The 23,443-nt window shown below is 38.8% G+C and overlaps 1 protein-coding gene across 1 annotated transcript; it reads left to right on the top strand.

Annotated features, from left to right (window-relative positions):
• The first annotated feature begins 1,854 nt into the window (after positions 1-1,854).
• LOC149804572 (orexin receptor type 2-like) lies at positions 1,855-7,767 on the top strand. Its single transcript, XM_089941690.1, has 2 exons — positions 1,855-1,971; positions 3,550-7,767. Exon 2 carries the CDS (start codon positions 3,596-3,598, stop codon positions 4,853-4,855), a length of 1,260 nt encoding a protein of 419 aa, XP_089797816.1. The 5' UTR covers positions 1,855-1,971; positions 3,550-3,595; the 3' UTR covers positions 4,856-7,767.
• The last annotated feature ends 15,676 nt before the right edge of the window (positions 7,768-23,443 follow it).

Here is a 23,443-nt window from a genome sequence, read left to right as displayed (position 1 = left end):
TTCAACTTGATCTTAAGTCCAAATAGCACCAAGTCTTTCTGCACAATACTGATGCTCCCCATAAGGCCTACCATAGACGGGAGTACCCTAATGACATTTTTCTAATATAAAGTTGATTCTTTGGGATAACTTATTGATACCTCAATTATTACAAATGTCCAACACGGTCAATCATGAGAAACGGTTTAATGCTACATGAATAGAGCGTCTTCATGGGATTTTCACTAAGAAAAAGACTTCTTATGATATCTAGTTGATCCTAATGAAAATGGTGCCTGTAGAACATACCGTCCGACATCCAATGGCATATGGGTAAAAATAATTTCTATCCCCCACCAAAAAATCCCAGCATAATTACATTCTGGGCTTCCCTCCCAATGCAAAACAGTTGTGCTGCATGGGCGGTTGCTACGCGGGCAGCTTTAAAATATTGTTATCACGACCCATCCTGTACGGATGGTCGTATCGACGTGGACTTTTTACGAAAAGTCTTACTATCTATCAATAAATACGTTGACGCAGTCACACTTGACTATTAAGTTACTATGAGGTTAAGCTGGGCCTAAATGAAGATGGTATCAATATGAACACCATCTAGAAATTATTATTATTGCTTCTCCTCATGAATTGATGTATTGTATGGAGTTTTCATTAATAGACTTCTTGTCACGTCTAGTTTCACCTTTTGAAAAGCCTTTGTTATACCTGCACCCTTTAAATGAATGGTCATTTCGCCGATATTGAGTTTTCACTAAAACATTACAATGTCTATTGGTACAAACTTAAATAACACCGTTAAAACATCCGTTATGACCCCCATGGTCGCCATCATGAAAATATTGCGTTTGATACTCTTTCTGAACCAAAGTTTCATTCACATGGGATTCTCATTTGAAATCTTTCACTGTCTAATTGGTGTTAATTGAAAATGGGGATAATTTGACCTCCAACAATGACACAGACTAATTATCACTACTTTTCCTAAACTGATAGTCATAGCGAATGTGGTTTTCACCAAAAGAGTTCTTTTCATGTATGGTTGGCCCTAAATTAATATGTTGCCGGTCTGATATCCGATATGGTCAGGCTATAGTGCCCCTCTTGATAAAACTTGTAACTGATACTCTTTCTGAACAGATGGCCGTATTCACACAGGGTTTACACAAAAGGACTTGTAATGTCTGCTTGAGTGCTGAATGAAAATGGTAACATTTAACCTCAACATGGTCGCCAAATCTTAATAATGCTGTTTTTCCTTAAGAAACGGTCACTGCGACTTGCTTTTCACCGAACGATTCCTTTACCTGTTTGGCTGGTCCTAATTTTATCACTAAAATGGTGATGATGATGATGATGATGACGATGAAGATGATTGCATCGGTGATGATGATTATAATAATTATCATTGCAGAACATGGATCTTCAGTTAGGGATTAAAATAGCTTTATATTGTCCAGCATGTATGCATCGATGTATGCATGTATGCATCGATGTATGTATGTATGTATGTATGTATGTATGTATGTAAAGCACGTATACTGTGATTGATTTAAGAACGTACGTGTGCGTGCGTGGGTTAGTGCGTATGTATGTATGTATGTAAAGCATATATACTGTGATTGATTTAAGGACCCTACATGTAGATGTTTGAAGACATTTTCTCTTGAAAGTTCTTGTAAATTGTCACGATCTCATATTATGTAAAATATTCTTTGAAAAGAGCATGATTTTGTTATTCAGTGATAAAATCAAATAATATCCTCTCACTGCACAAATGCACTGAAAGTTTTTCCGTATTATAAGATGAACACAAAATATTTCGTATAATTAATAATTGGCTTTTGACCCGGATTTCCTGCTTGCTTGTTATATAGTAACACTGCAACAATCTCCTTGATCAGTCCGGACAGCAGTTGACGATCTAAAGCTTCAAGGGATTTATGTTTACTAGCTTTTGGAGAAAAAAAAGAGGTAAGTGATATTAGTAAATTTACATGTGCTCATTAAAAACATGACAATGTAAAGGTCTTAAACTGAAATAGTTTTGCAGAGTCGAATTATTAGTTTTTGATTACAAAGATGCAGTGTATACATTTTTTCGTGATACCAAATCACCAGTATAAACTAAGTTGTAAAGTTGCATTTGTTGACAAGAATGAGAAACATGTGCTAAACATCATTTCGCAGTTAATTTGCTTTTTAAATACAGTTTATATAGACAGAGTTGGGGTGACAAACCCCTTTCGAAAACAAAAATTCAAATATGCTAGAGTAAAATTTGTCATGTTTCAGTTCAAAGTTCGTAATAGTAGACTGGAAGCCGTTGAGAGCTAAAATCTGGCATTACTCCGAAATTGGGCAACTTTCCAAATCTGGTGATAGTAGTGGTTACTTATAATATGACGAAAGAAAGCTATTAAAACAAAGTTAATAAGATGGAAGATCACATTATTATATGGCGTTTTAATTTGTTGTAATCTTTGCACCAAAATCTGTCTGTAGTATGCGTATTTCGCCCTCATAAAACTATTAAGAAAAGGAAAGTAAATGTCAAATTTCAAATGTTTACATTTGATTTCGGTTGATGTGACGATTGATATAATTCAATAACAGCCAGCAATTATAAAATATTTAACAGAAGATATTTTCTTGTATGAATGTATGTATGTATGTATGTATGTATGTATGTATGTATGTCTCTGTGTCTCTCTCTGTCTGTCTCTCTCTATATGTATGTATGTATGTATGTATGTATGCATGCATGCCTGCCTGTCTGTCTCTGTCTCTGTCTCTCTCTGTCTCTCTCTCTGTCTCTCTCTCTCTCTCTCTCTCTCTCTCTCTCTCTCTCTATATATATATATATATATATATATATATATATCTAGTACGTGTGTGTGTGAGCAACCCATACGTCATACCAAGTCAATAAGGACCACCTATTCATGTTTATCAGCACGATTCTCGACACAAAGCAGATGCAAGGCTCTTATCCTTGAGGGCCACTTAACACGTTGGAGTTAAACTCTAGTTGATTGCAAGAAGTCATTGTTTAAAGTCGGTATTATAACATGTGCTGTCTTCTCAAAAGTTTGAAAATACGTTTGAATTCAGTTTCTCGTGACTGTATGAAGTGTTCTTGACCGAGCTGACATTGCATTGTTATGGGAATCTATGGTTTAGACGAGAATCTAATCACCAAATATTTATGAGTTTCTCTGTGTGTGTGTGTGTATGCGTTTAAGAGTGGGAGATTTGCCTTTATCTCAAAATCTTTAATTTACATTAAATTCATTTACGTTGTCCTTAAGACAAACATAAGTAAAAGGAAACTTAACGAATGGTTCATCATCGCGTAGACTTTTTTCTCAAAGTTCATACTCACATATAAATTCACGTATGTACAATTAAATGTGTATGACCCAACTGATTCCTTGCACAAATGTATATATATATATATATATATATATATATATATATATATATATATATATATATATATATATATATATATATATATATATATATATATATATATATCTTTTCTTTTAGGGTTACATTTTTAACTGTACACAACAGAGGGACTGACCTTGTCATTATGGTGAATGTAACGAATGTAACTGAACTAAATGATGGGGAAAGAAGAGCCCAGCTGGAATCCATAAATCGTGAAAAAGCCATAATAGCTCTGCCAGTCATAATCTACTTGTGTCTGGTGTTCCTAGTCGGCATAATTGGTAATTCTCTAGTCGTTTACGTATACCATTATCGCCTAAGACGATCTCCTTCTCGCTACTTCATCATATTTTTGGCTATCCAAGATCTTTTATCGTGTTCCCTGGGATGTCCAATTGAGATAGTGGATTTAGCCGAACCGTACATCTTCACTGCAACATGGGCATGCAAGATAATGAGATTTGTTACCTCAGTTACCATTATTTCATCGTGCTTTATTCTGATATGTGTTTCATTTGATCGATTCTACAAGATCTGCAACCCTCTCAAAGGATTTCCAATTCGAAAGGTGAAGATATTATTTTTATGTCTGATGTGTCTTAGCGTGTTGCTGTCGTGGCCAGCATTTGTCGTTTTTGGTCAAAAAACTGTCAAGACGGAAATTTCTGGACTCAGTGGAACAGAATGTTCTACATCTGACGGAATTGACGGGACAAAATATCCTATCATCTATTATGTTTTTTTATTCTTTTGCTATTTGCTTTTGTTAATTATTTTCGGATTTTTCTACGCGAGGATTGGGTATGAGATATTCAAACGCAAGCGTCTGTCAATTAGAGACACTTTGCCAGCAGGTATGAGGAACGTAAACAACGGCAATGCCAAACACTCGAACAGATTAAGCACAGATGAATTAGAAGATCTGTCTGCAGTATCTTCGCAAACAGAGGAGAATTCAAAGGAAACACCGTCCCGGAAAATTTCTGACGAAACCATTTTGAGACCTAATCAGAAGAGCCAAATTCAGAAAAGGACAACTTCACTGGATGCTTTGAAAAATCTCAAGACGAAGATAAGCTTCGGTCGTATGTCTGTACGTACAGTAAGGACAACAGCGGTATTTTTTGCAGTTACTGTTGCGTTTGTGGTGAGTTTTATGCCTTACTTGATTGCAAACATTCTCAAGTTTACAAAAATGGGATTCACAGACACCAGGGATAATTCCATCTATGTGGTATACAACTTTTGTGTAAGGTCTTACTTTGTAAGTAGTTGTATAAACCCGATTATATACGGTGCTATGAATCGCTCTTTTCGCAAGGAATGTAAATTCACTTTCAGGAGAATTTTCCAGAAAATGTGTTTTTGTTCTAGAATCTGTGACGATCAGCATCAAATCTAACATTTTTAAACAAATTCTCTGTGATGTGATGTGATGTGTGTGTGTGTGTGTGTGTGTGTGTGTGTGTGAGAGAGAGAGAGAGAGAGAGAGAAAGAGAGAGACAGCATGTTAGAATTAAACAATGGTTTAAACATGGTATTTATAGGAACTAGAAACATTTTTAATTTTAGAAAAGACGGAACTCTTTTAAGTGGGAGTTGTATTGACATTTTCCACCAATTTTAACATGTAGCGTATCCATATATTATAACTTAAGATTGTATAGGTGACGTCACAACCCATTTGTGCACTTTGATATGAGATAATTTGCTTTTGTCTTGGCCATGGACACTTGAACGAGACAATGGTCAGGTCATGAATTTCGAGCGGTGTGCCACGTGATTTTAAATCCGGTCTCTAGTATTTATCACGCTGACCTCTTGTATATATATCTTTGTATATTTTCTACTTTGTTTAATATGGAGCTGACTTCTTGACTATACTGTACATATTTCAACTCGCACGTGCGCGAACGTAGCCGAAATCTTGACCCATACTGAACATCCTGCAAAGAATTACATCAAAGGTTTAAGTTTTTGTTTTCTGCTTTTGTTTTACGTCAATTTTATAAGTTTTTCCAGCTTATTCTAATTAATAATGAAGGCACATTTATTACTTCAAGGGGCGGATATCTCTGTCGTGTAGATTTAGAGAAAACAAAAGGCTTTGGATTGGTGACCACACATACCTTGCGTGCAAAGGGGCCTGGTATCGAACCCAGAACTGCAAAGGAGCAAAGCGTGCTAGTGATCTCTGCTTATTCAGTTTCGCATTTCCTTGTGGATAATCCTATTTTAATCTCTTCCAAACGAGACAAATAAAAACAAAATCAAATGTGTACAATTCGGTCTACTGCCTGCAGAATGCCCCATAAATATTAAATTTGTACAAACGATAATTCGGTATACTGCTAGCAGAATGCCCCATAAATAATAAATGTGTACAAACGATAATTTGGTCTACTTCTAGCAGAATGCTCTATATAAACTCAAATGTGTACAAACGATAATTCGGTCTAATGCTAACAGAATGCCCCATAAATATTAAATTTGTACAGATCTGCAAACTGTTTGTTTTTAATGTTCCGATTTTCTATATCATATAGGTCATATTTTTTTAAAATAAAAATTCTGGTAATATGCTGACGCTTAAACGGTTTGTATTAATCAAGGTACAAGTAAGGGTTTTGATTATACAAGGTACAAGTAAGGGTTTTGATTATACAATTACAAGGTACAATTATCGGTTTGTATTATACAAAGTACAAGTATTGGTTTGTATTATACAAGGTGCAAGTATCGGTTTGTATTATACGAGGTACAAGTAATGGTTCGTATTATGCAATGCAGAAGTTTATGGTTTGTATTATAGAAGGTACAAGTAATGGTTTGTATTATACAAGGCACAAGTTACAAGGTACTTCATTTACTCAGTTGGCATTAATGCTGTATATGAGATGGAAAGTATATATATCATAACTATATTTGGAATGTCGATAAATCTCCATTTCAGAAATTTATTAACTTTGACTTCGGAATATTATTCAAGTTGTGGTAATTTCTTAAGGCTATATAAGATGATATTTTTTTATAGTTCTATGTTTTATGTTTTAAATATAGATACGCGGTGCCTTTGCATTATCGATATCCACATATGTTAATCATCTCTGCCTATACTCTGATTATTACAGTCATATTTCTATGGCATTTGCTGGACATTTCACCGAAAGGAAATTATTCCTCGGGATATAACTTTGTCTAGGACTGTCTAAATGTTTTAACATAGAACACCCATTGAGTGATGTAACTATTGTTGTATACAATTTTATAGAAAATTGTACAATATCAATGCAAATAGTTTATTATATATTATTATATATTCCCTCCATCAGCATGATGTTATATATATATATATATATATATATATATATATATATATATATATATATATATATATATATATATATATATATATATAGAGAGAGAGAGAGAGAGAGAGAGAGAGAGAATCGTACATGAACAACTTCTAAACTTTTTAAAATATGACTAATTGATCTCAACATATACGATGAAATATGTATGCCAATGACAGACACTTAAGTCCATCAAAAATTACGTTTATTGCCTCTGTGCCTTCGCGGTGAATATTGTAATACCCTTCATATCTCCTTCTGTACGTTCTTAATTATCCTTTCCCAAACCACTCTGTGTTAATTCACCAAACCTGGTATATGGGTTGCCCAAGTGTTAACAATCTCCCAGAGGGATATAGCTTTTGTGTGCGCGCGCGCGCACACACACACACAGAGCCTTATCCGAGTTGGTGGGAGCAAAAAGTTGAGAATACAAATATTCAGTTAGAATAATGCTTTTGCATTACTGGAGGAACACTATGTGTAGGTTTGTCGCGAGCATACCAGCATGTATCGTGATGAGGCCATTGGGGGATTCAATCGCATACGTGCCGCACAAGAATTAATGATCAATCTCTAACTACAGAGCTGTCTCACGATTAGGAAACCTGGCTTTATGAGGCACCGTAGCGGACAAAAGCTGTTTTTCGCGGGCATACCAGCATGCATCGCAATCAGGCCATTGGGGGTTCAATCGCATACATGCGGAACATCAGTACACACAATAATTAATGATCAATCATTGACTACAGAGCTGTCTCAAGACTGGGAGACGCGGCTTTACGAGGCACCGTAGCGGACAAAAGCTGATCTGATTGGGAGACGGCTTTATGAGGATCCGTAGCGGATAAAAGATGATCCATTGTGAAACTTACAGTGGAAATTTCAATGTCATATGCCGAGAATTCCAAGTTCACACGTTGAATCAAATTGTTTGTGATAAAAAAAAAGTTCCATTTCATATCACAAGTTTTTAGATTTTTTCTCTGCTTACTAACATAGCGGTACTTGAAAGTTCCCAAAGTATGGACGATATTGTTTTATGTACACGCTTGTGTTTATTCTTTTTTATTATGTGTGACGTTCATTACATTAAATGTATTCTGCAACACTGTCATAGGATGACTAGCTGATCAATGTTTGGGCGATACGACTGGCTTTCCAAAGACCTGCTTAAACAAAGGTCCCCACTTGTTTTATATTTATAGTTTCGTTCCTGAAGTTCTCGTAATGAGGTTCTGCTTTCATTGTTTTTATTAGTCCCGTTCGCATTGTTTATCTCAGTGCAATATAAATTGGTATGTATACGCATCTCTGTGAGCACCACAAATATAACCTAAAATTAGGTCACGAAAATCTAATTGTTACCCTTCAGTAATTCACTCAACTTTTGTTTTCGAGCCCATGTTAGTGTGACGCGCGACATATCAGTCACTTTTTCCGCAGGTGGCATCTGAGTTGTCAGCAATGAATTTTTTTTTTTTTTTTTATTTTTTTTTTTTGGGGGGGGAAGTACACTTCCTAATCCCCTTTGCAGATTCTCATCCTACATGGCATAATGGCATAAATAAGTATGACCTTAAAATAATCGATTCTGTGACATGCTCACTAGCATGACCCCCTACAGCCCACCTTAGTGGGGTCAGGGTCACAATCAGAGAAAATCTGCGCCGAGGATTTTCTTTAAGTTGAAGGGTTGGGGTGTTTTTGCTTATGTTTCCTGAGCCATTGTATGGGTTTTACTCTGTATTTGGATGAATGTGTTTGATGCTTAGGCAGTTCTGCGACAAGTCTCGTCTGTTTGTTATTTTGGGCACAGTTATGTAGAAAATTGGCATTAAGATTTTGGTTAAAATGTTCGTTTTTCATTCGCTTATATTTCCTAAACACCTTGATGGGTCTTGTTCACACATTGGGTGAATTATTATGAAGCTAAGACAATTAATACCGCAACGTGTTCGCTCTACTTGGGGGATGGATTGGGGTCAACGTCACATGTTTTATGTCGCAGTGTTGACTGTGGTCTCAACATGCAGACCTGGCCTCCCTGTGTTTTGTTCATTTTATCAAGAATTATATCCATCATAATCTTCCTACTCGATTTTTTAAAAGATATGTCTTGGTGAGTCCAAGGCTGTAGCAAAGTGGTGTCAAATACATGGATGCATTATAATTTTGTAAGAGTATGTCGCCGACGATATTGCTAAACAAGACCCACGTAAATCGTACTTGGCCTGACTGTTTGGGGCGGCTGGAAGGCCGGTGACGGCGAGGCCGTATTATGAAATGGGTTCAGCAGATAGAAAGAGACGATTTTCGTCTGTTAGTAGTGCTGGATTCGCGAGGTAGCAGGCTAATATTCTTAATGTAATGCGATTGGGGAACATATACGAAGGAGAAACGAGGTGGGGGGGGGGGGAGGTATTGTACTGGCCGCCTTCACTATTGCTTCATCTTGCCACATAATAAGGTATAACGGTACCAATTGCGCAAGTCCAGGTGGGCGGAGCTTAAGGTGTATGGAACATTGTATTCAGAATTAAAGAACAACACTAGCTGTGATTGGTGCATTATGTAAGAGTTGTACTTTCTGTTTGGCTTTAAAAAAAGTTGAGCCTCTTGGCAACATGTGAGTTTGTGTTAATTTCTATCTAGATCATATTTTGTATTTTTTATGATTTTTTAAAAATATGGTACATATCGCTGAAAATGTGCTTGTTGTGACTAGATAACTCTTACCCCTGTCTAGTTCCAGTAGAGCTATCTCTCTTAAATGCAATGGAGTACCTGGTTATGTCATTGTCAAATTGACAATCTAGCATTGTTCTATATGACAGTGTGCGACATGCATGCCCAAGTAGGACAGAAAGTATATTTATTTCACAAAACATTAGCATTGAGGTATATGGAAAAACAATTGGTACCGTGATACCATAAAGGCGATCCAAAGGGAGGTTTGCAGGGTCAGTTCAAGATGTGAATTGCCAGCTTGACTGCTGTTCGGGAAAAAGATAAATAGACGCAAGTCCAATAACAAAGACATGGCCACTATACCGTGAACCAGCTTCAGTGTGCTTTGCGGAATGTCTTTATCCACAGCAGAAGCCGACGAAGTCAGACTGAGGGCAGCCTAGTTAAGAACCCTGGAAGCTGAATCTCGGAAAAAGCAGACTTTGGAATTTCCTGGATCACTGGCAGATAGAATTGGCAATTTGTTTTCAACTGTGGGGAAATATTCCAATTGCGGAGAAATACTTCACCGTCGTCTCAGCTAAATGAGACCTTGCACTGCACGCTGTTGTAGAAGAGAGGAAGTATGGCGGATATTCCGAGTTCGACGACACACCAAATATTCATATACTGCCACTTTAAAGCTATATTCAGTCCGTGCTTTGGTGGGATCTAAGTATGAACTTTCATCAGGTTTATCCCTACGCTCGTTTCTGTACGGGATCACGATTTATATCCGGTTAGTACATTTCCAAAGACATTGACGATGCGTAGCCTTCGTATCTTAGTCTGTCAAGGTACCGTCCAATATGGTAAGCCGTGAATAAATGGCTAGCCGTATCCACAGGAAGTAGTCGTCGATTCGATACAGAAAGTTTATAGAAATAGAAACGTTTCAGTACGGGTGTCGGGTGTACCTACGGCAGTGCACACGGCCGCACTGCTGCAGTAATGTTAATGCTAGGCGGACGTACGCATCTGTCAGTCTGATCCCCGACAATGTCAACATTCCACGGCTCTGTTTGACGAGGAATAGAACGATATGTAACTGAAGCCATACGGTCAATGAATGGTATGGACGAAGAACCGGGCGGTTGGACGGGACGGTCTGTAGCCGATAAGACATTAAATCTTAAGTGAGGTTAGGCGGCATGGATCGAGATCCATTTGGCTGGACGGTATGTTTGGCAGCCAAGACGGTATCTAAACTAAGTTGAGGCTAGACGTCACGGCTCATTCAAGTTAATAAAAATCACATGCGCCTGGACTTACAGATCTGAAGTGCGTGCTCAGACATGCGGTGAGAATTGAGAGGACTTAAGCCACATGGGCTGCGTAGAATTGGGTGGAAATTCCTTTATTGTGTCAAACTGTCGCCTAAAACAGGAAGACGGATGAACGTAGAAATGACGATTCAAGTCATTTATAAATCTTATGCGCCAAAACTTGCCTGGCTGCCTAAAAGTGGGTGGCAACACCCACAAAGTATCGAATTTCTCCAGATCTATCAATGTCCCCGACAGAGATGGATACACATATCAGTACTATAGGTTCTTTGATATACCATGTGCAAAACATATACTTTAGTAGTGTAGTGGGCCACCGTAGGGTCAAGCGGACTTTAATGTTAAACTAGTGGGGTTGTACCCTAGGGTCTATGGGAATTTAACATGGGGAATTTTAACATGGATGGGACTGTATATCGTCAATGGAAAATGAACATGGATGGGACTGTATAGCGTCAAAGGAAAATGAACATGGATGGGTCTGTATAGCGTCAAGGGAAATTGAATGTGGGAGATGGAGATAACACAGACAAGAGACAAACACTGATACAACATGAAGAAAAAAAAACTGAGGAAAGAAAGTCATTTCTTTTCGAGGCATATGAGGGGCCATGGAAAGGGCCTTTTGGCTTCTTCTTTTTCTATTTCATCCACTTCTTCAGCCATCTCCTAACCTTTCTCACTATTCCTGTCTTCTTCTTCTTATGGGACTCTGGCATCCAGTCAGGGTGGCCCATGACTCTAAGCTTGTTTTGGATTTTGATCCAGTCATGGTTCAACCTCTTAAACGCTTCCATTTTCTTTATATTTTCTCTTTCTTTCCTCTCCTTTAACCAGCTGTCCTTGATCTTCTTCACTTCTGCATCTATCACCTTTCTCATCTGTTCTTCCGCTTTCTTCAGTTGTTCACCACCCCTTCTATTACCTTATCCAGAGACTCTTTTATTGTCCCCACTCTGACATGGGGGGGGGGGGATTAATTAATCCTCTCAACCTCTTCACTTCTTCGTCTATTATCCACTCTATCATCTCCCTGGCTAATTTTAGTTGGTTGACATATGCAAGACTGTTTGTTAACCTCCATTCTCTTTCAGTTCTTTCAACAGCATATTCCCCATCCACCATCAAAAAGTAAGTATTTCTTAAATCATTGAACAAAGCTGACACTGTCATCTTCTCTGCTTATTCCGTAGAATGGCGCGAACGACGAACGCTTTGAGTTTTTATATCTAAAGCACAGACGTGAAGGAAAACATCTCCAATATTTTTCTCTTCTCATATTATTTACTATCCACACAAAGGTGAAGAGACAAAAACATAACCAAATTCTACTATCCACACGCGCGGAGAAGCCAAATAAAGCCCCAAATATACCATCCACACACGGGAGAAGCTAAAAGCATAACCATAATTTACCATCCACACACGCGAAGAAGCCAAATCTCTATCATCCACACACGCCAAGAAGCAGAAACAAACACATCATTTACTATCCACACACGCGGAGATGCCAAATCAAACCCAAAATTTAATATCCACACACGCTGAGAGGCTACAAAAAAATCCACAATCTACTATTCACACACGAGAAGAAGCCAAATCAAATCCAAAATTTACTATCCACACACGCTGAGAAGCTAAAAACATAACCACAGTCTACTATCCACACACGAGAAGATGCCAAATCAAACCCAAACTATACCATCCACACACGCTGAGAAGCTAAAAACATAACCACAATCTACTATCCACACACGAGAAGAAGCCAAATCAAACCCAAAATTTACTATCCACACACGCTGAGAAGCTAAAAACATAACAATAATCTACTATCCACACACGAGAAGAAGCCATAGAGAAGCAGAAACATAACCATAATATACTATCCACACACGGGAAGGTTTAATAAACCATACTCTCTACTATATACACTAACTTACTTCACCACTTACAAAACCAATAATCTACCATCCACACAAACGTACGTTAGCGCTTACACACACACACACACACACACACACACACACACACACACACGCAAAATCAAATCAGGAAAGGAGTAAGTATTTATAATCACACTACTCCACATTCACACATTGGCAAATTGAATAGTGTTTCTTTTCTAGATTTTTGGTTAGCCCTGAAAAGAGCTGTTTTTCTGTAACTCCAGATGCACCTGTCTAATGGCGGCACCTTCCGGGTCTGGCACCACAGACACAACGTCTACTCCAACCATTATTCCAATTCACTCGAGTAGTTGGAAGAGCAGACGGGGGTTGAGTGGCTTCACTATCACACTCCTCCGTTTGTGGAATAGTGAACACTTCTTGTTCCCTCTGTCTTCTTTGTCTTCTATGCCACGCTCGAAGATGAACAACTAGCCTCCTTGCCTCCTGTGGGTCCTGTGCTAGTTCTTGTTGTTGTTGTTGTTCACGTTGTGGCTGTGGTGCAGCTACTGGCTGTGGTACAGCGGTTGCCTGCGGAGGTTCCCCCACCATAGGCTTCACCTCACAACTTGGTCGCATGAACAGGTGAGGTCGGATCCCTCTCTTCTTTTCCTCCTCTTCTTTCATTTTTCTCTCTTCCTCCTCCTGCTCCATCCTGGCTTCTCCCACAATAGCCTCCGCTGCCAGCTCGTCCAGGAGTCGCCTGGCATACTCCAGGTGCATCTAAAGTTCCATTAACTTAGTCAGTCTGCTACTCAATCTACTCATTCTGCACTGTTGATCAATCATCGATGGGGAGCCAGACCGCTGCGTGTTTCCGTATATATATATATATATATATATATGCTTGCAGCACGGACGTGAAGGAAAACATCCCCTAAGACCCAAATCTTACATTACCTATATCATTACCAAAAAAAAAAACACGCGGACCTAACAGAAACACTCATTCACTTGTTTGTACTGACAATTAATATTGTAAATTTTTTTGACTATTAATCAAGATAAAGAAATCATGTGCTTATAGACGCACTTCTATTTTTTTTAATTGACTAGCATAGCATAGGAAATGAAATGATTATTTCTTTTCGAGAGTATGTGGTAGCCCTGGAAAGAGCTGTTTATTTGTGTGTGAACGAAGTGATGGCAATCTTTTAGGGTCAAATATTGCGGCCTCCTTTGGTGGCAGACTTTCCCCACAGGATAGGGTCTGCTTCTGCGGAAAGAGAAGGAGAACTCTTTGGTGTCGACACGGCAGTCCACAAAACCTGTTAGGTTCCTATTGCTGCTGCTCTCTCTGTTCTCTTTGTTGTTTCTGAAGTCTGTACTTCTCCGTCCATTTTTCTTTCTTCCTGTTTATTTCCTCTCTGAAGAGCCCTTCTATCAGGTCTTCAGTGACTTTTAACATTCTGACATTCTTTATCTCTTCAGGCTTCGGTATCAGACTTGTCTGACACGATGCAAATTGACGTAGGCTTCGTTCAACTTGGCTAGCCTTGAGCACATCTTCGTAGGAGGATGAGTCAACAATGGATGGTCAGACTTGACTTGACTTAATTGGATTAAAGTGGTGTTCGTCCACTAGGGACATGTACCACTGGTTACTGATGCCACAGGCATCTTTTTAATTACTCCTGGGGGAAGGAATTGGAGCCACCTCCCCCAGATTTTAATGTACGCACAGGGTACTATTTAATTTAGCCTTCAGATTGTAGGACTAATAAGTCCCTAACAATCTGACTGAATGGCCGTTACATGAGAGGGAATAGTACCACACAACTCATGTTACTATAAAAGTTCAGTTGCATTGAATCGCCCCAGGTGTCAACCCAAGCAGCATGTGACGCCCGCTACAATTGGTCTGCAGCGATGACGTCACATTAGGACACCTGGTCGTGTGGCAGGTGGAAATCGTTCCACATACTGCCACGTGTACGTTGTCCGAGCATGGTGAAGTAGAAAAAGGCACTCGGCAAGCCAGCCACGGATGTTGTGTACTTCCTGAAACGCTAGCCCGTATTTATTTCAAATTAAGTCCAGTTTTACTAATGGACAATAATAATACCAATAGTGTGTAAGCCACCTCTGCAATTAATCAAATTAAAGAGTTATCAATTTTGAATAAATTTTTACGAACAATTTGAATTTACTATACAGAGTGTACATAAAATATGAAATAAGAACCAATCAGTGAAGTCTAAACGACTTGTATCAGTTTGAGTTACGCATTGTTAAAATTGAGTAAAAGAATTTAGACGGCGGTACCAAAACAAGTCAAATTAGGTTAGTTATGAAATAGATATTATCAAATTGGTTCTCTAGCCAAAATGAGAACCCAACATTCAACCAAGCAATTCGATACGTTGCTCGACCTTTTCAAATCGAGTTCGGGAACGTCACCAGGTCCTGTTTGGTCTCCACTGAATATTTAATCAGCTCCGACATTTTCCGGCAACAGCGTTAATACTGTGCTAATCTGCAAGTTTTTGGTTTTCTGTTGTGTTGAACGGTTGAGAAGGCTGGGTCGTTAGGTTACCGTGGGCTGCAGGCTCCGTGTAAATGGTCGGCCCCCTTTTATGCTTATTTGATGCTGGTTAGTCACGGCCCACGTGCCGCAGCTAAGTCCACTCCTCACTCCCTCCTTTTCTCTAAATTTCCTAGTAACGAGCGGTCTGGTTTAGTTTCAGTGTCGTTCTGTCTTCCACTATAACTCCATGCTGAAATGCCCTTTGTGCTGCAAGGTGAATATTCTATGTCTAGCGGCACGGTGGTAGGCTGCACTGCACTGCTTCGTAGCACGTGGTCGGCTGCCTTGCACTGCTCACGATGTTCACCGCTCGACGTTCCCTGGCTGAATCTGTGGATGGTCAGACTAGAGATTGCCCCTCTTTTATTTTAAAAGCGCGGACGCGAAGGAAAACATCCCTACACGGTTTCGAGTCGGAACACTCAAATTAGTTCGATGTGAGGGATAGGGAGAAGTCAGAGAGCATGGTTGATGATACCCACAGCAAAAAACAAACGACAAACGCATTTTGTTCTTCAAAACACAACATTTTTTATTCAAATAACTCGCAACTAACAATTCGCAATTTTTTTTACAAATTAACCATTGAAACAACTAAAAAACATTTTTTTCAATAACTATCTATTTTAAACAAGGTTGACAACATTCTAAATGAAAATGAGATTTCCACTCTTGGAAGTCATTGAGTCATTGATGTACACTACGTTTCCTAGCTAAAAGACAAAAGATAACCATAATGACCTATGTAAAGAGGGATAACAGTCTTCCATGGCTTCTAATAGTCTAAAATGACTTCTCTCAAACTATTGATTTCTATGGCATTATCGAATTCGGCATACAGGAGGACGTTCACCGTCTGGGGTAGAGGTTCTGCAAACTGAAGTTCCACACGCAGTTGACCAGATTTTATAGGGTGGAAATGTCCCTCGTCACTGCCTTGGTCTGGAGTGAAATCAAAAGCCCACAAAGCATAACCTCCTGCATAATCGTCGTACGAAATGCCGTGACTGGTGTTGGTCCCTAACTGTCCGGTGGCTTCGTACAGGGACAAGTACGATCTCAAGTAATTCATGACACCAAACTTAGGCTCGAAAGGTCGGGTACATAAGACCTTGTCATCGCGACTGACTTCAATTTTGGAGACTCTGTAGTACTTAAGCTGCAATGGATTTTGATCGTGGACTCCGTTGAGTGCTGCATTGCTCACGATGCCAACGATTAAACGTTTGGGTAACTGTTCTTTGAACAGATGATCGTCGATCTTGAATCGGAGTCCAGCAGGAATAGTGAAAGTTTTCACTTCCACACGTCTTATCGGATACTTGGCGTTCGTTCTGCTCAAAGTGTGACTGATATCGTTTCCCACTTTAGGTAACACTTCCACACGTCGCACGTAGAGTCTGACTTCTTGAATGATAGTTTTGTACTCGGCAGCATGGGTCATCAAATGGAATACGGTACTGCTACGATTCAGTCTCTGGCGGATATCCACACCGTTCAGCAACCACATGTCCAAATGCAAACGATCCATCAGGTCTAAACTTCTTCCTTGCAGGATTTCTTTCCACGGTCGTTAAAACCTACATTGTGAGGATCGTGATCTGCTGTCAGGGCTGTGTCGTTAAACGTGTTCTCCCCTGCTGTGTCAGCTTTCCATACGACGCAAGCATCCAGATGAGTGTTCTTGCTCTCTTTTCCGTACATCAAGAGATTTTCCAGGTACGCTCGGTAAGGGTAAGTATCCATGCTACTGCTGACCAGTTTGTTATTCAAATACAAATCCACTTCACTGAACAAGGAATGCATGAAATTGTTGACGGGAGTTACTCTAGCATCTGCTCCTGGAGCAGTGTCGTCCGTTTTGATCACTTTGACTTTCAGGTACAAGTAACTGCTATTCAGATCGATGTAATCTTCGGGTTGTCCTTGGATTTCAAACTCGATGGGAGCTGAATCCGTCAAAAAGGAAACCGGATGAAATTCGACCCATTGGGATTCTTGCATCGTCATCATGGTGGGTGGCATGGTAAACAGGTCCAGTTCCGACTTGGAACAGGCGCAATACTCTTGGTCCATCATTTCTGTTTCTAATTTTTTAATAATCAAAAAACGTCTAAGTCTCGAGCAGTTCTTTTCTTTGACTTTCTAGCTTCAGAAGTGTGAAGTCTGGTGAAAGGGTGTTTTCTGAAGCAAGAAGAAGAAGAAGAAGACGAATAGAGAGTTATAGACAGGAAGAAGAAGAGATACCCTCCCCCAAGGAAGAACCCAGACACGTGCATAAAGAGAAACAGAAGAAGAAAAGAAGACATGGAGAAAGCGAGGAAGAAGTGGAGAAAACAACTGTGACAGTGAAGAAATTTAAAAAACAGAGAGAGTGAAGACAGACACAGAAGAAGCTTATGAACATTTTAAAGTGTTATGTTGTGCTGTGAATTGGATTGTAAAAAACTGGATCAGAATAGACCAGGCATAAAACGTAAGTGTCTCTTAGTTTTGATTTTTAGAATAAGAACCTACACTCACGCACTCGTACATTCACACGTACCATAGGGGTAAAAAAGGGCTTTTTGAGTTTTAATTGATGTTGGCAATTGAAATACTATCTTTTTTCGAGAGAAATGGGTGGCCCTGAAAAGGGCCTTTGGGTATTTGTTGGTTGAAATCAACTTTAGCAGCCTTAAGTCTTTACCACGGCCATGGCCTACTTGTGGTTTGCCTCCTGTCGATGATGATTTAGTAGAAATCACTGGGTGTGGTACAGCAGGCGTACTGACAGGATTGGGATGTTTAGCTCGGGAAGGTCTTATTCTCTTCGGTCGTAATAAAGAAGTCTGATACATTTGTTTCAGACTCCTTAACTCTGCTAAAATGCCTAAGAGTACCGTGACCGTTTGACTTTCACACCGTTGTTTCTTCGCTGCGTCTTCTTCCTGTCGTTTCCTTCTTGCCTCTTCTTCTCGCTGTTGTTAAAGAAGAAAAGCTTGTTATGCTTCCTTTTGCTACTGTAAAAATTTCTCCAATTCTTCTTTCTGTCTCTGTTTGAAATGATCAGCGAGTGGTAAAGAAGGAGAAGGTACTGGCAAAGGTACTGGTACTGGAACAAATTCTTGCGAGGTAAGAAAATCCACAAAATCCCAATTAAAATTATCTTCTGGAAGTAGGTCCGTGTTCACTTGGGTAGTCGCTGCCATTCCATCGCTTCTCGTCTCCACGACCCCCATTCATTGTCTTCTGAGTTTCCGTCATGATTGAAAACGGTGTCCCATGGACTGACTGCACACAAACGCTAGCGAGTCTATATAGGGAATGTGACGTCACAGACTGCTCTCTTCGGATTGGACGTGTGGTGACTGAATTTTGTAACGCATGGTTGGATTGGTCAACCAACTCAATCCGTTTCGATCCTCCCTTCCCCTATAAATAACCGCAGTTCGCTGCATTTCTTCACCTGTTCTCGTCACCAACATGTGGACCAACGTAGAATCCTCTATTCTCGTATCGTCAATGCTGTTCCGTACGGACTTAACCATGTATGTCAAATCATCGTGGGTCATTGTCAGGAGGACGGATACAAGCGTTTGGAAAAGAAAAATTTATTTGGAGAGACAAGGCTGTTTAAAGAGAGTTATGATCTACGGACCAGAAGTCCGACAAAGTTTGAGGAAAAGAAGAAGGCCAATGCTATGTCCTCTATGTTAACGGAAGGATGTTAACATAAAGCCAAAGGCCCTTTTCAGGGCCCCTCATAGGACTCGAAAAGAAATGACTTTCTTGCCTTAAATTTTTTTTCTTCATGTTGTATCAGTGTTTGTCTCTTGTCTGTGTTATCTCCATCTCCTATGTTCAATTTCCCTTGACGCTATACAGAGCCATCCATGTTCATTTTCCCTTGACGATATACAGTCCCATCCATGTTCATTTTCCCTTGACGCTATACAGTCCCATCCATGTTAAAATTCCCCATGTTAATTTCCCATAGACCCTAGGGTACAACCCCCCTAGTTTAACATTTAAGTCCCCTTGACCCTACGGTGGCCCACTACACTACTTACTTTGAATGATCTATCACTCCGTGAGAGAGAGAGAGAGAGAGAGAGAGAGAGAGAGGGAGAGAGCTAGTGTAGAAGTGTGTTTTAAATCGTGGTGCCGACATTAAATAAGTCTTACAGTTTACTGCATTAGCGGTCAGAGACACCCGCTATTCCAGTGGTGATAAATAAATAGACAGTGTTGGTGAACACGAACTTCACCATGTTTTACTACAGTGCAAACGTGTAGAACCATGCGGTCTCTCTGAGACGGCAGAAATTAGTCCGCATAGGTGTATAAAATTCACAGGAGTATAGTCACAACAGAAGAAAAAAAATGTTTACCAACTGGAGAATAATCCTCAATAGACCCGAAAATAACAAAATTCTTAATGGATGAAATTAATATAGCACAATTATCCACTTGGTTTCGGGAGGCAAAGTGAATGTATGTTGTCAGTTCAAGAACGAAGACTTAAAACTTTTGCTATCTTTAAGCGGCATGGGGAGGTAATGTGCAAGGGTTATTGCCCTTCGTCTATGTCTTTGAGACAGTAAGACAATTTTCGTCTTTGGAAGGGCTGGATTCGGGATGTATTAGGGTTTATATTCCTAACGTTAATGTGATCAGAAAACGCATTCGAAGGAGAAACTCACCAGTGGTAGTTTGTACATGTAAGAAAAATTCTGCATTGGATCAATCATTTATAGAACCGAAGTAGGACTAAGGATTTTACAAGTTCAAGTTTTGTTGCTTGCTAGTTCATAAGAATAAACAAAGTATATTATTCTATGATGTCATATAATCCAGTAACATTCTTTGTGATTGTTTTATAAAGTACGTTTTTCATCAGAATTATGCTTATATAGTAAATATTATAATTCGTGGTTCCATCAATCATCTTCTAAAATAAAAACGTCTATATTTGAATAAGACCGAAGTAAAATAATTTCGCAGTTTATAATTTCATCAAATGGTTGTACAAAATAGAAGACACACAATACACTAGCTCTGTACAAACTATCTCACCTACATGACATAAGTATTTAATAATTCAACAGGCAGGTGCACAGATAATACATACATATATATATATATATATATATATATATATATATATATATATATATATATATATATATATATATATATATATATATATATATATATATATATATATATATATATATATATATATATATATATATATATATATATAGTAATACACATCCAAATATTACTGTCAACCGTAACATCATATTAAAAGATAATACAACAGTATATAACTTGCAAATATACTTGTTTTTTATGCGTATGATAAGTATGAAGATACAAAACCCATCATAAAACGCGTACATATGATGCGAAATATGACATCAGAGGAGTGAGCTTGCTAATGTTTACAGTTGATGTATATATATAATTGTTTGTTTGTTAGTTTTAAAGTTTTTAAACTCCATTACATGTTATTGTAATGTAATATTGTTTACTGGACTTGATTTTTTTCAGGAATAAGTTCAGTTCTGTTTGACTTGATTGATTTTTAAAAAATTATTTCATTGATGTAAATGCATAGTAATAGAAACATTGTATCTAGTTGCTGACCTTAAAATCAGTGACAGTTTTGGTAAAGAACGTTTTATATTTTTTAAATTCGTTCTCAAAGTAAGAATCATTGAGTTGAGTCAAGGTCATACCTGGACTACGTCACCCGAGGCACGTGTTAATTCGTAAACAAACTTCTATTTTTTCCAGAAGGATGAACTCTTGACCCCCATTCGGGAATCTGTTTTGCGTTTTAGTTAGTCTTATAACTGATGTTATGATTAGAATTCTGTCAGTCGAGCCTTAATACTTGAAAAGTCAAGCTGTTTTCTGTTGTGTCCAAATTGGGGCTGCCTTTTTATTTTCTTTAATTTATTGAATTTCAAGTGATTGTTTTCCCTGGAAATACTAGTGCTCTAAAGTAATTCTTGGACAAAGACATTTACCGAAATTTATACAGAATTAAAAAACTGGAATAATATGTTCTGTGATTCAACAAGAGACAGTTGACACATCAGTACAACACTGGCTATTTCATACGTCATCGCCTTCCATCTTGGATTTTCATCGGGATTTGAACTGTGATTCACTTAGAGTTTTTAATTGATAGGACTTTTGTTTTTATTCTTGGATTACAATTTGGAATTAATTCACAATACCGTAAGTTATGTTTCTTAGAATCACACTGGAACAAGAGTTTATCTCCACCTGACAGTACCAGTCGTCTATTTAGAGAAAGGCCATAGCACACTAGCATACATAGCTTCACACATACACTTGCGCTCAGAGGCAGACAACAACCACCAGCAGCGATTCTGAGTTTAGATTTTTAGCAGTACCATAGTCCATTACAGCCAAGCCAAGCATTGAGAAAATGCAGGGGCAGATCACCGGGAACAAATAGGATGGTATGCTGGAAGCAGTACTGACCGTCCGAGTAATGCATTCAAGCACAGCAACCACGGAGCTGCACATTCCGGCCCTCAGATGTCAAAAGCCCATATCTGCCGATTTATCTAAACTATTCGAAGCATGCCCCCTCCTCCCCTCCCCCGTCAGTGCGATAAGCAGCCCAACACAATAAAACTGAAAGAATGGTGCCTTGTTTTGCCTTACCGTAAATGTTTAGTTAGACTGCAGAAGAAGAAGCTATTTCAATATCAGTCGAATTATCAGCAAACCGAGCAGATTTGGTGCTGTATTGAGGAATTAGTGGCGCTGTATTGAGGAATTAGTGGTTAGGATCGTATATATGGTCAAAGTGGGATTGGAAATATATTCTAGCAAAGAATCAGAGTTTCTGTTTGTCAGATGCGATTATGTAAAATTACATTTCGCGTCACCGACGTTTTGAGGTAAAGGGCATATACCCTCGCCCAAGTAGATCCTAAACAGGACAGTCATCAATGTAGAAAACGTTTACACCTTATACTTCGAATGGCTTGTTTTATGCCCCTATATCCAACCATCGACAATGCTGACATAGTTAGCAAGAATAGTAAATATCATGGACTGTTTCGATTTGACAATATTGAATTTCCGATGAAGCCATCAGGCATAATTGAGTTGGAGAACCTTAACCCTATCAATGCTGTTAACGTTTGTGAATGGGACCACGCGCTTTAATCCATACACGTCATTGATAAGTGTCAGGAAAGACGGTCGACGTATTACTTCTGACAGAAGACGAAAAGCAGCACTACAAACGGATCAAAGATCTTTCCTGGATTGTTACAGCTGCAGCAAGCATAAAGATAGAACGTCTTCAACCTGCTCGAAAACATCGTCCAAGGCTGCCGCGGTATAGACTGATAGACCCAGAGTACCTTCCTACCAGAACACGGAAATAATAAGCTATACTTCAAACACCTCTTTTATCAGATGGCTGTAGCCTACATCATGAATAGTCTGTTACTGTAACCACTATGCATATACGTTATTTCTTGGATTTCGTACTGAAGAGATCCATTATCTTGACAACTTATTTATATCTCTCTCTCTAATCTGAGAAGATACGTAGCACATTTGTTTCGCTTGCAAACAAATTTGAAGAACAGTGTATAGCACGAAACAACGTGCCAACAGAATGGATATAGATCTGATATCGATTAATGTGTCAGTTCCATAGAAAACATCCCGCATATAGCTTAGAACTTGATCTGCCGATGCAGTGTGCTACTGCAGATCTGGATCTTAGATGTTGAAAGAACTTGCTTTACTCTGAATCGGCCATAACATATCAATACTAGACGCTCTGACGTAACAAAGAAGATTTCTCAGTGGTGTGATGAATATGTGTGACAATTTAATGTCTCTCTCTCTCTTTCTCCTTGCGATGAGAAAGAACCGTAACACTATTTTTACCACGCGATTAATGGATTCTATGCGAGGAAAGAGATTGTGCCATTATCTAACAAGTGGCAAAGTTGCGCATGATTGTTTTTTAACTTTGATATTGCTTGATTGATCTAACGGGAAACATCGCAAGAATTTCCTGATATTAATGACATTTCCATCCATTAAAAGGGGGATGAATTGTTGATATATTCAGTTATGTCGCAAGTACAGTTCATA

This window comes from Sinohyriopsis cumingii, chromosome 2, assembly GCF_028554795.1.
Source record: "Sinohyriopsis cumingii isolate HCF-2022 chromosome 2, ASM2855479v2, whole genome shotgun sequence".
NCBI classification, from domain to species: Eukaryota; Metazoa; Mollusca; class Bivalvia; order Unionida; family Unionidae; genus Sinohyriopsis; species Sinohyriopsis cumingii.
This window is presented reverse-complemented; position numbering and strand designations above follow the sequence as displayed.